The sequence below is a fragment of the Neovison vison genome, chromosome 12 (genome assembly GCF_020171115.1).
Source record: "Neovison vison isolate M4711 chromosome 12, ASM_NN_V1, whole genome shotgun sequence".
Classification (NCBI taxonomy): Eukaryota; Metazoa; Chordata; class Mammalia; order Carnivora; family Mustelidae; genus Neogale; species Neogale vison.
The window spans coordinates 138,346,422-138,362,445 of record NC_058102.1 but is presented as its reverse complement, the minus strand read 5'-3'; the positions used below and the strand labels follow the sequence as shown (position 1 = coordinate 138,362,445).

At 53.3% G+C, this 16,024-nt stretch overlaps 1 protein-coding gene across 11 annotated transcripts in view; it reads left to right on the top strand.

The window, feature by feature from the left end:
- Positions 1-16,024, top strand: part of CELF2 (CUGBP Elav-like family member 2) — an 810,060-nt gene that overhangs the window by 734,655 nt on the left and 59,381 nt on the right. For all 11 annotated transcript variants that reach the window (XM_044227890.1, XM_044227896.1, XM_044227898.1 and 8 more), the window contains 2 exons: positions 2,598-2,646; positions 10,872-11,006. In XM_044227890.1, coding sequence (XP_044083825.1) covers positions 2,598-2,646; positions 10,872-11,006 — 184 coding nt within the window. The remainder of the gene's footprint in view (positions 1-2,597; positions 2,647-10,871; positions 11,007-16,024) is intronic.

Below are 16,024 nucleotides of genomic sequence, written 5' to 3'. Positions count from 1 at the left end.
CCACCGCCTTGCTCTGGAAGCTCTCGCCCGAGACTGCTGTGGACCCGCTGTTCCTCTCCATCCCTCTTCCATTCCTCTTTCTTGATATTCTATGATTCTCTTGATATTCCTTGGCTCTTTTCACTTCACGTTTCCTCCTGGACCGTGTCACCCGCGCCCACGGCCCCAGAGCTGTCGAGACGCACACCCGCAACTTCTTTCCAGCCCCAGTCACGTCGGGTGTGGAGTGTTCAGACCTGCACGAAGCAGTCTCCCCCCAAACCACTTTCTCACGTTTCCCCGATGTGGGCCATGCTCCCGTGATGGTTCTCTCTCCCCTGCCTCCCCACAACCAGCCAGTTGCCCCCCGGGGTTTCGACCGTCATCTGTTTCACTCAGATGTTCCCAGTAGCCTCTCAGCTGCCTCCCCGCCCCCCCTCCGCCCACCCAGTCCCTCTCTTCTATAATCCACTCACCACACTGGAGCCAGAAAGGACTTCTCTGGAATTCAGATTTGCTCTCGTGGCCCTTGCTCCTCGAATCTTCTATGCCCGCCTTGACTTTTAGACACAATTTCAGTCCCTTCGTAGGCAGGATGTCGGACGCCCAGGTGCCAGCTGCATCTTCGTGCGCCCTTCCTCACACACGCGTTGGCCTCCTCGCTAGGAGGAAGTGTGCTTTTTCTCACCACTGCGCCTTGCACACGATGATCTCTTGGTTTCAGGTGCCATCTCCCCCTTTCCTGCCAGCAAGTCCAGCATGGCCTTTAGGACTCAATTCACATATCCCGTTTGCTAAGAGCCTTCGCTTTCTTCCCCAGGAAGAGTGAGTGTCTGCTCCTGTGGGCTCCTGCACAAGCTTGCTCTGGGTCTAGCAAAGCACTTCTCACATGGCTCCTGGCACTGTTGGCACATCAACCACCCCCCAGAGACACTGAGCACCCGAAGGGCCTGAGTTTCTTCCCTGGGCCTCATCCCCCGGTTTCTAGCCTAGAACCTGAGACCCAAGTGGGTGCTTCACCCCTCTGTGCTGAGTGGGTGGGCAAAGGCCGGCTAGAGGGATAGCCCCTCAGGGGTGCAGCCCGTCTTCCCCAAGCATTAGCGTAGGACAGAGCTCACCTTACCCAGCCCAAACCAGGCCTTTCCACGTTTTACTTCAGTCTGCTTTTTAGGAATAAATGCCAGTCTTTTCTGAGAAGATCGGAAAGTATCCTTTCTGAAACCATAGTTGCTGACCCGTGGACGCCCCACTGTCGTTCTGGTCTCCCCTCCACAAACTGAATGTGTTAATAGAGCAGGAATCCGAACAGACCCCACGTGTTAAGGCCTGTGTCCTGTGCACGAGAGCATCTTGCCTTTTAGAACAGACGAGGCAGCCCGGAATTATTCAGCCCCTCATCCCCCGATAGTACTGCCTCTTTGCTGTTCCCCTCGTGTTTTGAAGACCCTGCCAGGCACTAGCTCCACATACCCCTGACTGCCTGATGATAACTTCCCATTATTTAAGTCCCGTAGCCAAGTACCATTCCGCTTTCCTTTAAATTGGATAAAACCCAGAGCTGGGGCTTGCAAGTGCCGGCAGTCCACTGGGGGGATTAGAGGTTCAGCGAGAACAGGACCCATTCGAATAAAAGCATTTGCACGGCCAGTGATTCCATCTACACCGGGGCTCTGAGGTTCCTCGGGATCTGGTAAGGTAGGAAGTGCGGGGACCTTTGAGCGTGGTTGGAGGAATTTATTTTCATTGGAAATGGTGGTCGCATTCAGCACTCGGTGGATGGCGCGCGGCAGTGAGGTGGGCATTGTGTAAAGAGCCACAGAGCGCCGGGGCACCGCGACTCAGGATCTCGGTGCCGCTCTGTCCCAAGGTCCTCCTGCCCCTGCACACGGACTGAGCAGACCCAATTGCAAGATCCGTGCCTCGTGCCCTTCCTCCCCTGCCCCCAACCCCCGCCGTCCCTTTAGTAGCTCCGCATTCCTGGGTCAGACTTGGTGTTTGGAGAACGAACATAATTACGCCTCCATCAGTCAACCGCTACACCTCACGTGACCGTGAGATCTAAAAAAGATCATGCAGCAGAGCACACGGCCACCAGCAAAACAGAGACCATCTGCATTGCAATGTGTGACATACTACATACAGAGTAACAGTAGCTCACTTTTCTCCGCGTGTCCTGTGCGCTGTTCACGACACCCCCTTTATGCCCTTTGCGCATTCCGTTCCCGCCGTGCCGGAGTCCCCTCTGTTGCACCGATAAGGAAACTGAGTCTCAGGGAAGTTAGGGCACTCGCCCGAGATCACGTGCCGGTGATGACGAACGGCAGAGCCAAACCTGCCTGTCTGATGCGGGCAGAAACTCTGCTGAGTGTCCGAACCGGGTTGCAAGCTCAGGTCCGGCTGCAAAGCCCAGTCCTGTGCCGCGGGGCCCAGGGACGCAAAGGGTTCTGTTCCCGGACGCCGCAGCCGGCTGCAGTTTCACGGGGTTACGTTTGACGGAGAGAGATCCTGCTATTACTGACGTGTCCTCGGAGCAGGACGAGGTCTCGCGCGTGCGGGGTTTCTGAGACCTGCGCGCAGTTGTTCAATCTGCCTTTACTGTCTCGCTTTTGTGTTTTTAGATGCATCATCCCATCCAGATGAAACCTGCAGATAGTGAAAAGTCAAACGGTAGGTGGTGACCGACTGTCTCGTGTACTGCTGTCTGTCTGTGTCAACGAGGAAGTCAGCGGGGGAGGGAGGGGCCGGCCTCACGTGCCTCGGCTCCGGGAGAGGCAGGGGAGCTGCTCCCGGGCTTTGCCCTGCACCTGGAGGCTGCAGAAGTTCGCTCTCCCGCCTCGTAGGTCTCTGGTGTCGAGATGTGTGAAGACGTTGCGGGAAATGGTTTTCTGTGCCCCTCTGTTCAGGGCTTGCTTTGTGTGGTGACTCGGTGGCCTTTGCCTCTAGTTGGTCCCCCGCCCACAGACCATGCAGCCCAGGAAACCCAATAGGGAGGAAGGACCTCAGGGTGTGCAGAGCAGAGGAGGGGAAAGGGCTCGCCCACCAGGAACCCCGCTCTCTTTTCTCCCGCTCCGGTGTGTTCCTCCCTGGCACTCCCCTCTCAGTTGTACCGATGCATTTGCATCCGAATTCATTCAGAATTCAGCCAGCTGATTACTTAAACGGATGCTCAGTGCTGAAATATGCAGGGGACACGGTCTGTGAAATCATTGAGACTTACCTTTCCATGACGCGGAAGGGCCAACAGCCACATTTGTCTCCCCCAACTCGCTGCTTCCATCTGTACCCGTCTTCTGTCCCCGTTTTGTTCTTTGAATGTACCGAAGTGTGTGTTCAAGGAATCTTGTACCTTCTCAGACCGTGGCACGTCTCCGTCCCCCAAGACCGACATAATCAGCGCTGTTTGCTCCCACAGGAGGTTTGCAGCTCATTAATTAGTAATCAGGGCAGAAGCCACGCACTCAGAGATCTGCATATCTGCAAATGTAAATTATGATTGGGGTCTAACTCTCTCCGCAAGGTACTTTTTGCTAATTGTAGTGCGTCCCATTTTCTGGCTTCTTCACAGACTAGGAAGTTGGGAAGAAAATTCCAAGTCCTAGCGTGGTGCCACCAGCCCCCCGTTGGACTGTCAGGGACTAGACTTGGGTGCCCGCCTCCCACCCCCACCCCGTCTTCTCTGCCACCGCACCTCTGACGGTCTGTTCCCTTCTTCCTGTACTATGTACCCCAAACCCTGCCTCCAGAATTCAGCAGTTACCCTGTGATGACTTCCTGTGCCCCAGGCCTGTTGCCTGGAGCTGGTCTGCGCTGAGGCCCCAGGTCTGAAGCAGAATAAGGGAAAGGACTACAGAGTCACTGTCCCGACCCCACAGAACTTACTGACGTTGAGTCTGCTGATCTGACGGTCATTTAACGACTGAACTTGGATCTCCTCGTTCATGAATGCGAGTGATGGTCACTACCTCCATAGATTGGCTTTTTTTTTTTTCCAATTTAAAGACTCAACGTAAGATACAACGGTGTTTTGCAAATGGTACACCACCGCTTCTATAAAATGAGAGTTATTGTTACCTCCCAGATTTTTCTCTGGCCTCATAGGGCTCCACACTGAGAGAATCGACAGGTGGAAGACCAGGTGCCCATGCTGACTCCTGAGCCTTTTACCCCAGAAGTGCACATTTACAGTCCATTCTGTTCCTCCTGGGAGAGAGGAGTTGTATATTTGGGGGATGAACCCTGTCGGAAGGTCATCTGGGAGCTCCTGGCCCCTAAGAGATGCTCCCTTTCCTTTGGACCCTGAATTCTCTAGCCTGTCTCAGGGCAAGGGCCGCGAAGGAAGCGTTGTCTTATTTCTGAACCTTACGTCACCGTTATAAAAGCAGGATGAAGGGGAGAACACCACTGGAAACGTTTGACCTGACATACCCAGGTTGTGGGACCATGAAAGGGTTTCTTCTTCTGCATTTGCTGCTCTATGGACACAACGCCAGACTCAGAGAATCCATTCCCTAGGCGACCTGCCTGGACGTCGCATCTTGTTCCCAGGGTCGGCTCTGGACGCTGAGGCTGATGTCCGCTCCGGGTCCAGTACCACAGCGACAGAGTAGGACTGCTGTCAGCAGAATCTCAGAAGCCAAAGCAGGATTAAACACTGTTTCACTAAGACACGAAGTTACCTGAAAACTGTCCAGGAAGCAGCTCAGGGTACCCGGGAAAAGCTATTTCAAGGAGCCCAGACTTGACCCCTGACCCTGCACGTGTTAGCTGGGTCCTTGGGCAGGTCCTGTGACCTCACGCAGCCCCCGTATCTCCGGCTGTGAGAGGGGCTGCGTGGCCCAGTCTGAATTCGTGTAACGCCCACCTTGCAGGGTGGCTTTGGGAGCACATGAGTTGACATCTGCAAAGAGCTTCACGAGATACCCGGCCCTTAGTAAATGTCCACTCTGCTGGGTCGTCCGCGCACGTGTGGCTGGTTGAGGCAGCTGTGTTCCTGCATTTTGAGCAGTCCAGGCTCCCTTTCATCGCAAGGCATAGCTCTGTACACACGAAGGGAAAAACCACCTCTGCAAACCGTCTCGTTGGGCCAGATCTTCCTTTGCTTTGCGGAGTGACCTTCACTTTCTGCGTTTCGGTGCGGGGGAGGAGGAGGTCAAAAAGTATCAGCGGACGGAAAGCACCCTTTAAAGCATTTTTCTTCATGGAGGTGCAAAGCCTATGCCGAGCGTTGCGAAGACTGAGCAGGCTTCAGGGTTCTCCTCAGACCTGGCTGAGGAATCGGGAGCGTCGTATCATTTTCTAACGCAAGTATTAAAAGGTGCAAGTCCTTTCTGGTTTCACATGGCAGTTTTGACAGGTAAGTGTAGTTTCCAAAGCTCAGAGAGCACAAAGATTTCTTTGGCTCAGATGCTCGCCATAGCTCCTGGAGTTGTGAAAGGGAGATAACGAGCTCTAATTGCACCTTTATTGAGTTTGCTGACATTTACGGACGGCACAAAGGACTCATCACAGTTAGACAGTTACCATCTTCATTATCAGTGTGTTCGGCTCTCGGAAACTTTGTATTTGCTGAGCAAGAAAGGGCTGCTAATCACGGATTAATTAGTGATGGACAGATGAATTCCAGAAAGCAATCACTCTTGGAAGCCCTTTTGTCCATCTAGAGATTCTGACGAAGAGAACCTCCATGGCGAGCCCAGACCCGCTGGCCTGCTCTCGGATCTGCCGTGCCCTTCAGGATTTTCCTGCATAGGCTTTCCAGATCTCCAGGCCTCCTAGAGCCTGCCCTCTTAATTGGCTCTGATTTAAGCTGCAGCCTCTAGCATCTTTCTGCAAGCTCACAGCATTTTACTTCTGCCCTGGTGCTTCTAACTGTGGCAGGTGTTCAAAGAAGAAGAAAAACAAATCCCATTCTGGATCAGCAATAAAATGCTGGGATCTTTAGGAAGAACACAGTGAATAAATACCCAAAGTTCAGATTCCAAGTTGTCTTACCATGCTTACACGGCGTACTCTCGGTAGCGGCAAGGCCAGAGGCTGGAGGAGGCATGGGTTCCAGATGGCAACACACCCTCGTGCAGACGGGGCCACCGTCGTTCATTCTGTGTACCACGGGAGGGCCTCTTTTCCAGCTTTGTTTGCTGTGCAGAAAAAGGCACCAGCTGTGCAAGATGGAAAAGTAAAGTCAGTTGCCGGATCTGAAGTCGGTCTAGCAGTAAGTGCTAAGAAAACCGTAGAGGTCCCCTTTGGTTCTGGGCCTGGGGGGTCTCAGGAACCAGCCAGTACGAACCAGTGTTCACTCTTGGGTCATCCCCCTGCTTGAGAGAGTTGGTGTTTTTGTTTTGTTTTGCTCTACTTTGCTTTAGTTGACTCTGTAGACAGAGCATAAATGCCCCTGCTTTAACCCTCCGACCTAACAGCTTGTCGGCGCTGCTTGGAGCCCCACATCCAGAAATGCCAAGTAAGCCCTTTCTTCCCAAGGCCTCCCAGACCCCTGGCGTCCGTGCCCTGAGTTCGGAGCTCGTGGGTCCAGATGACGGAACATGATCGGGGAGCTCGGAGGCCTGCAACCCTCCGCCAAAGATGGGATTCGTGGGCATCCCCATTCTCTCACCTTCGGAGGCACTGGAAGAGGAAGAAATAATTTTGAAATTCAGAGTGGAGAGACTCACGGATTTGGAGGCAGTAATTAAATGCCATATGTTAGCACTAACACATTGAAAAGTTGTTAATTAATTCAGGCCGCCCTGAATCCAGGTGTGACTTTGACAGATTGTACACCAGGGCGTTCGCACAGACTCACAATTAGGGGTTTTTCAGAAACGAAGTTTCTATTACCCGAACTTAGAAAAGTCCCCACTTAAAACTTAAAATGTTAACCCTTTCCCACTCCACGGAAGGACAACTTGAAATGGTCGCTGGTTATGGGATAGCTTCCCGTCCCTTCGTAACAGGTGATGGGGTCAGCCCACCTGTACGGTGCACGGTGTGAAAGGTGTCCTCCCTCGGCCAGTTGTCAGGTAGCCTTAAAGAAAGTAGACTTTTCCCCTGTAGGGCAGGGACCTAGTCTTTCCTTCCTTTTTTTTTTTTTTTAATTCCCATAAAGCACTTAACACAATACTATAGACACAGTATGTTCCTTTAAGCAATCCACATTCCTGTGGACTGGAAACCAAAGTGAGCCGCTGCCTGCCTATGGACACGGAGGAATAAACCCCACCAAGAAATTCATCAAAAATCGATGGAAAGTTCAGTGAACACAGGATAATTATGTTTGTTTAAAATGCTGACAAAGCCGCCTAGGGATCCTCAGGCTGGGAATGCCAGGACTAAGTCCTACAGAAAAGTTTTCACTGGGAAAATTCGAGGGGGGAAGAAAGCAGAGAGTGAGCCGTTCTCTGCATTTGCCCTGTAAAGCACACAGGGTCCCGGCTGTCAGGACCACGGGGGACTAGGGCGGTCGAGGGATTGCAAACATCCAGCTTCCCCGACGGGGCGCGTGCACGGGAGGGCATCAGCATTTCGGAGAGCGTCTGGATGGTGTAGGTTTCCGTTCTATTTCCTTAGCGACAGTTTGGTAATGAAAAGAGTGTTCTCTTCCATCTCCCGACCCGGGTTTAGCCGGCGGGATGCCTCGGAAGCCAGGGTTTGTTGGCAGGTGGTTTCCAGCTCTTACTACGCATCTTAGGAAAAAATCATTCTTCTGTTTACTCGGGAGCTGCTCATTGAGCTTACGCCAGCATCCGCCGGAGCCCTGTGCCATCGCGATAGGTTTCCCAGTGAAACCAAGGACTCCCTGGGAATTTATCATTTGCTTCTGTTTTGAAAGAACCAGTATGGGATCCTTCAGGATAAGAAGAAATTCAGTAGAATTTTTTTTTCCCACTCTCAAGATACCAGCCACAGCTTCCTTCCATAAAAGTCCCAGGGATGGTGAGGGGCGCAGGGGGAGGTCACGACTGCGACTCGAAGTTTGCCGCTCCCTGCACTACCATGCACTACCATGTTCAGTCCATCCCTTCCCATTGGGGGATGCTGTGTTCCCTCTGGGCCACCGCGTCACCCTGGTGGTCCCAGTGCTGGTGAGCACAGACGCTTCCTTCCACCACTTTTCCGCAGATCTCTGGTAGCTCACCTACACTGATGGGCGAGAAAAGAGCTTCAATGTAAGATTGTTCATCTAAGGGAGGAAGCCAGGCCCTCATCAGCTTCCCCTGATGACTCAGAGCCGATGACACCGTTGCCCACATCCACTCCGATGAGGCTTAACCCAGGGTGTTCCTGTCCTGACACCTTGAGCCCCTCTGGACAGGAGCAGCAGGAAATGATGCCTGTGGTGCCGAAGCCTGGCTGCTTTCCTCTGTCCACCCCACCGTGTGCTGCCCCCAGGCATCTCCCAGGCTCGTCCTTGCTCCTTGAAGCCCAGCTTAGATGCTGCATCCTCCGTCTGCCAAGCCTTTCTCCAGCTCTTGGCGCACGATCCGTAACTCATGGCGTCACGGCATCGCAGCTTCCGCCCGGGTTCCTCAGAGCCTCTCCCCCCCACCCCGGCCCCGTTTCTCTGCGCTGACTCAGGAGCTGCCCGAGGGCAGAGTGCAGCTGGAGGGTGGGATTCTGGGCTTCGGCCTTTCTGCCTCACCCCCAAGTACTTCAGTCACCCCCCCCTCTCTTTGCTCCTTAAGAAGGACATCAAGGAAAGAGAAGAATTTAAAGCCATTTTGTGGGTGACAAGACCAAGGTCCGCAGAAGTCCTCTCACTCCCCAGGGTCACACATCAACGAGGTGGCAGGGCTGGGACCAGGCAGGTCTCCTGACCCGGCGCTGCTGTCCACTGGAGGCTTCCTCTCCCTCCTCTGCCCTCCTAGGAAATGTCACAGGAGACAGGACTGGGGCCAGGAGTGGGACAGCAGGTATGGTCCAGGCTAGGACCCCCCTTGCTGAGTGACCCCAGGCAAGTTCCTTCCCTGTCCCACGGGGTTGGGGGGCTATCTTTTAGAAGGACAGAAAACCTCTTTCAAATCTCTCCCTTCCAGTGGCTGTACGGGGAGGGGCCTCTCAGAGCTGCACTGTCCTCTAGAAGGTCACCTGTGGCTTTTTAAATTTAAATTAGTTGCAGTTAAATCACAATAACTATGCAGTTTCGCAGTCACACGGCTGGCCATGTTTCAAGTGCTCAGGAGCCACGCGAGGCTTCAGCTACTGCTGAAGCGGACGTCACAGGCTGACCGGTTCCCCTCCTGGACGGCGCCGCTCCAGAGGGCACCTCTCCGGGCCCCATCCCTGCTTCCCCAACCGATCCCGCCCCAACCCAGCCAGCTGGACTCAGGCACCAAGAACACCTCACCCTACAAAGTCTAAAATGCATTCTTGTGGTTTGAATGAAAAGGAGACACTGACTGCCCAGGGCAAGAGTAAGGAAGACAGAGGTGAGAGCCCATTAGAGAGCAAAGGTGAGATGACGCTACACACAGCGGTGGACGGCAGGACCCTTCCCGAGCCAGCCGGGGTGGGGTGCTGCCTGGCGGGCTGCCCTTGCTTGCGGTTCTAAGAAATGGATTAAAATGCAACACAAGAAGTAATAAGCAAGACACCTCTCCGTGGACCTCTGGAACGGGGCTTCTCTCTCTTTCTCTCTCTCTTTTTTTTTTTCCTCTTTCCTAAAAAAGGCTGCAAACACGGTCCTGAAATCAGTGATCATTGAGCCTTTGAGGCTAAACGTAGGCTTCTTATCCTGAGCGCAAGCTTGTAGATTTTGAGGAAAATCTCCCAAGTCATCAGAGGCAAACCTTTCCCAGTCTTTTCCTCCTGGCTGTTTCCAAGGTTGGGATTGGTGTGTGCTTGTCATGACACCTAAACTCGTTTCTGGTCCTCGAGAGTCCTGGCTCCGGTTGCCAAGAACAGTTACGGTGCCCTCCTTGCTCTTTTCTGTTCTGGGTTCCAGCCCGAGCGTGGCGCCACCCCCTTGGGATTCTCCAGTGGCCACAGTCCCGTTCTCTCCCTACAGCGGCTTTGCTCTTCAGTCAGAAATGCAGACCATGCCTTGTCCTGGTTAGAGCTGCAGAGCCAGCATGACAGACAGAGGGACGGACAGACCGACAGCAGGTCATTTACTGGCTCTCCAGAGAGAGGAGCATCTCCCGTATCTGTCCTTACTGTCTGGATCCATGGGGCCAAGCTATTTGAAATTGGGGGAGAAGGCTTTTTCCAACAAGTGCCATATTAGAAGTTGTGTTTCCTGGGGTGGCTGGGTGGCTCAGTGGTTTAAAGCCTCTGCCTTCGGCTTGGGTCATGATCCCAGGGTCCTGGGATCGAGCCCCACATCGGGCTCTCTGCTCAGCAGGGAGCCTGCTTCCTCCTCTCTCTCTGCCTGCCTCTCTGCCTACTTGTGATCTCCGTCTGTCAAATAAATAAATAAAATCTTTAAAAGTTGTGTTTTCTGTCATGCTTCCTCTGTCCGTCCTATTTTTCTTTCCCTGACCCTTCTTCTTTCTCGGTCATTCAAGTTAAAAGAACACCTACGGAAAAATTCAAAGGCGCATTCCCACGTATGTCTCAGCCACGGTAGCCTTGGTGCATGGGGCTTAACCTGTCCCGAAGCTCTGCGAGTTTCCCAACAGGATGGGGTGGGGGGTTGGGACTTCCCAGCATCTGGTGTCCTCTGAAGGTGTCGCATGGGTCAGGACGAGCTCACAGAGGAAAGCAGTGTCTGGGAAGGGCTGGGTGGGGGGGTTGGCTGTGGAGGAGGAAGCAGGCCTGCAAGTCGGAAGGGCCGGCCTTGGAGCGCCGCTTCCTCTCACATGACCCCCCCCCCCGCCGGCTTGGTGCAGTAATGAAGCATTGATTACAAGCAAAGGGATCAAAATGGCCTTTGCTCATTCATTATTTTTATCCCCTAGCCGTGGAAGACCGAAAATTGTTCATAGGAATGGTTTCGAAGAAATGTAACGAGAACGATATCAGGGTGATGTTCTCTCCGTTCGGCCAGATAGAAGAATGCCGGATTCTCCGGGGACCCGACGGGCTGAGTCGAGGTGAGTGGGCTCTCTGTCAGGTCTCTCCCCTTACGTGCTAATTGGAACTCTGTGTCACAGTCAAGGTAGACGTAGCCACCGCACGCAGCAAGAGGTTACCCTGTAACGTGTCCCCTGCGGTCGAGTTATCCACCGTGAGCGTTTCACCGTAGCGGAAGGGATCGCCTTCTATCTCTCAGGTCGAGAAGGTCTGGAAGCCAGCGTGTTTTCTCGGGCTCTCCCGGGCCGCGGGGAAGCCGACGGGCCGCCCTGTCGTTGTACAGCCCTTCCGACCTCAAACTGAAGTACGTTTTGGGGGTGAGGGAGAGAGGTGGAGGAGGAAACAGAACATGGGTTGTTTCCATCTCAGTCTCTGGCTTCCTGCCTGTGCCCAGGAGAAACGTGAAGTGGATGAGCCTCCCGACAGCGGTAGAAACCAAGGGAGGACATCGGTGTTCCCGTGGAGTGCAGAGCAGGCAGGGGCTCAGAAGACACGGGCCTGTCTCGGGCTATCAGGGTTTTATTGTCAAGATCAGAGCTCCTGGAGGCCCGATCGGGGGAAGTTCATGAAGTGGCAGAGAGGTGTCTTGGTCCAGGAGGCTGTAGGCTCAGCGCTGTCACCGGGACAGGAGCAGGGGCGGTGGCTTCCAGCACTGGCAGAAACCAGCAGTTTCAGCAGCAGCGCTCCAAGGGAACTGGGAAGACCCGTTCTCCCTCCGTGTTTTCCTCTCCTCGGACAGCGCCACACAGACCCTTCCTGAACCACTCGGAAGCGCGGTCCCCGGTGCCCACCCCCCGTCAGACTGTGTTTCCCGAGACGGCCCAGGAGGCTGCAGTCAGAGCGTAGGCATAAAACGTATTTTTCACCTCTTCTAAGAGGGTCCCCACGTTTGTAACACGGAGAGGGTCTCATTCTGTTCATGAGCTCATTGATGCAGTTCCCGCGGGGCTGATGAGAAACTTCTAGTCCTTCCCGGGCTCTGGTTCTGGGCCAGCACTGCCGTCTCATTCCCGGTGCTGGAAGGAAAGGCCGGGCCTTACGTCTCAAAGCACTGATGTTCACCCATCTCCCTCCTGCTAGCTAAACGCAGCACCATGTGGGGAAGAACATTGTTCTTTTGACTTTGAGATACGAAACTTCACGGTGTCAGCTGCTAGAGGGGAAGGCGCAGGGAACAAAGGTTTCCCGCCTACACCCACCTCCAGAGCCCCGCACGGAGGTAGTCGAGGGAACAGTAGAAGGAGGCGGAACAGCTTCCAGCTTGCGGGGCTCCTGTTTTCTTCCGAAGGTGGTTTTAAAAGGAAGGAGGCAGGAGAGTGACAGCTGGGGCGTTCCCCGAGAGTTGACAGTGTCGTCATTCTGCCTCCCTGCAAACACGGGCCTCTCCCACGGCCGCCCCAGGTGGGTCCTGAGCGGGACCCTCGCCTGCAGACCCCGAGCCGTGGCTCGCCACCCACGCGGTCACCGGCGTCATCCACGGCGGCCGCCCAGGCCCGTGGCCACACAGCCCCAGGGGGATAGGAGGAGGCTGGGATCTCCACTCCGGCACACCCGCTCCCCAAGAGCTCTCCTGTCGCCTGGGGTCCTCTGACTCTGCCAGCAGTTGTGAGAGCTACCCACCCGCTCGAGGGGACCAACCCCGGGTAGAGGAGAACCCCGTGGGAAAAGGCAGTGAGGCTAGACGGAAAAGAAAACACAGAAGGGACATGTGATCCTGCCTTTGCAACCCCTGTCCCACGGCCAACGCAGCAGTCCGAACCCCTCTTCGCTCCCCTTACTCTCAGCCACAGGCCCGTCTGGGCAGTTTCGCCTTCCCCAAGGCATGTAGCACGGGGACAGAACAGAAAGCAAGGCCCTTCACTTAATCATGGTGAAATTTATAGAGCCCAGAGGTCCGTGACCCCGAGATCCAGTCCCAGGCCTTCCGAGTTCCTCGTCCTAGCTCTGTGCCTCAGTTTACCCCTTTGTGAGTGGCAGCAGTCACCGTAGCTGCCCCGCTCCCGTCCCAGGGCTTGGCTTAAGAGAGACCTCGGCTCCTGCTCTGCCTCTGCGGGCCCGGGGCCCCCAGACACTTTCCCCGACTGTCCAGGGGAGACAGTAACGAGGAGCATCTTCAGCTGCTTGAGCCGACGGCGTTTCTCCGCGGATGAGATCTGCCAGGCGCCCGGGCCCGCAGGGGAGAGCAGGACGCGGCCGCGGACACGAGGGCACCACAGAGGCCGATGTCCGTGGGCGTTCCGGAAGCATTCTCACCTGCATTTTATGCAATGATGGCTCCGTGTAAAAAGCAGATCCTCCCTCCCCTTTTTTTTTTCCCCCTCCTCCTCCTTCTTTGCAGAAAAGTAATTTCTGGGGACCTGATGAGAATTCCCTATGGCAAAAAAGGAAATACTCATTTAAAACCACTTGTTCTGAAATACAAAGCTGGACAGTGGTCGGTTTTTCAAGCAGGGACTCCCGGGTACGGGGCACGGCTCCTGAATCAGTGTATTTGTGAAAAGAACAATTCTTTTTCTTGCCACTATTTTGCTTTCATTAAAGAATTGCAGTTTTCAATCAAATATTAATGAGTGTCTCCCATTAGTGGCTCTGCAGATAAAGGGTGCTCAGCATTTCCCATCTCCCTGCCTGTTGCTAGCTCAGCTGTTTGAGACACAAATAAATAAATAAAAACTAAGTGAAAGGAAAGGTGAGCTGCTCTGGAAAGCACCTTCTAATGCTCAACTGCGTATGAGCTAGTCAGGAAAAAGGTTTTGCACTCACACCGTTTGGTCGCGAGGGAGAGGTCCAGAGAACTGGTTCACTTCCCTGGCTTTACTCCTGCCCGGTTCCACTACAAGAATGAAGACAAAAGAGGTGGTTCTTGGCTTTCTCCACCACGTGTCTCCTGTCCGGTCTTCTCTGCCACCTCCATGGCTTCCCTTCCTCCCTGCAGGCTGCGAAGCCAAGGTTTCCCCAGACTTGAAGGATCGGGGCTCCCCCACTGATGCGGAGTAGTGGGCTGCCAGGACCCACAGCGCTGGACTTTGGCTCAGAATCACCATCTTTAAAACAAAAATTGTCATCTCCATATTGGCAAGAAAGAACATTTGTAAAGTCCCATCAGGACTCTGCAAGCCCCCCAATTTGTGGCATGTTCCAGATCAGACCCCCCCCGGCCCACCCCTCACTAGGAATTGCCATGGCTGCACACGGACCAGCAGCTGGCCTCTACCAAGCACGTTGAAACCAGCGCTCAGCGAGCATCAGGAGTCTGACTCTCTCTCTGCAATGTGCCCGCAGCTAAGCATGGATTTTCCCCTCTGGGGCCAGTAACCCATTCTGCCACCTTTTCTCATTTGGAAAACCTGGTTTGAGGTGTTTTCCAGCCCCTTCATGATACTCAGATCCTTTTGCAACAGCAGGCGGGCCTCCCACGCCTGCCGAATAGACCTTCTTGGAGAAAGCCAGCAGGATGCCACGAGCCCATGCACAGGAAGTCAGATGGGGCATCTGCTCTCAAAATCTAGGCTGGAAGTCTTCTCCGCCCGTGAATTTATTTATCAGTGTCCCCTCAGCCTGTTGGTTTCCTAAGATGCACATGTTCTCACTTACCCATAACCCCACAGTCAGAATGGGCTGTCTGGGTATATAGTCTACACGGCTTGCTTTCTGCACCCTGGCAACAACTCTCCGTAACTCGGAGACCAGGAAAGAGTTTCTCTCCTTTTCCTTTCCCCGTGAAGTGTAGTCAGATCTGCACTGCCATGTAAGGTAGCTCTCTGCTTGTTTAAGAATATTCCAGCTGTGTTTACAGTGTTCCAACGTCCTCCTGCCAAAACCCTTGACAAATGAAATCGGCAGTATTTTCGGGGCTGTTGGCAAGCCCAGACTGGCTTTAGCCCTTAAATCTTCATTTGTTTCCATTATATCTGATCAGAATATCAGGACAGGGCTTTTGACTTTGGAAATACGTACCTGGAGCGGACTCGGTTTTGATCAGGACGTCTTAGGCGTGCCCGCTTAGCCTCTAAACAGACATGGGAATGCATATCCAATACCCCGGGGTTATTAATTGTATTTTGTCGTTCTGAGGGCAGTCTCTGAAGCTCCTCACGGGGGTGAGATTTCTGCAAAGCAGTAAGTCCCCCTCTGCCCTCAGCCTCGGGCAGCACGGACCAGCTGTCTCTCCACGCCGGTTCCAAGTGAACTAACCCAACCCTGGGGATGGTCCCTTCGGATGGTAGTTGGGAAGCTCTCGTGTGGTAGTGATAGGAACGTTTAATAAATCCTGCCACTGCTAAAAAGATACAACAAGGAAAATTGGCTGCCTTAAGAACTTTCTCTGGCACAACGAGAATTTATAAACAAGACTTCCCTAGGCCGCAAGTGCTTTCATGCTGCCCAAGTTATTTTAAATTATCCTCCTTGTTTGAAATCTAGCAGGCTGCTGCTTCTCGTTTAAAGAAGAGGCAGAAAAGCAAGAGGCCCTGGCGTTAGACGTGCTTTTAAAAGTTCCTTCCTTCCTTCTTTCCTTCCTTCCCCCTCTCTCTCGCTCACTCTCTGTTTTTTTCTGACACAGACCAAGAATTCATCTCGTTCTTTCAAAATTCTCCTGCAGCTGAAAGAAAGGGTAGAACACCTGAGTGAAGATAGCTTTTCGGTTGAGATGACAAGTGTAATAGATGTGTTCCAGAATCTTCTCTGTGACAGGGCCACGTGCTTTCCTTAGATCCCGTCTGTAGGAGGAAATTGCTTGGAGAAACCTTTCTCCAGTCAATCATTTATCTGTTTTAGCAGCAAGAAGGCAACCTCCCTGAACTAGAAGGAGTTCGATTCCTTTCATTTCTGTGAGCAATCTCTGACATTCTGAACGCAGTAGAGACAATAAGTAATTGTAAGGTAAATGACAGGTTGGCCACAGTTAAGGACAGACTTTTCCTTTATTTTTTCCGCTATTATGTATATGGAGAAGCTTTAAGACAATGATATACAGACTACCTTCCCTAAGGAAAACAAAACAAAACAAAAAACAACAACAAAAAAAATTTTTTTTAAG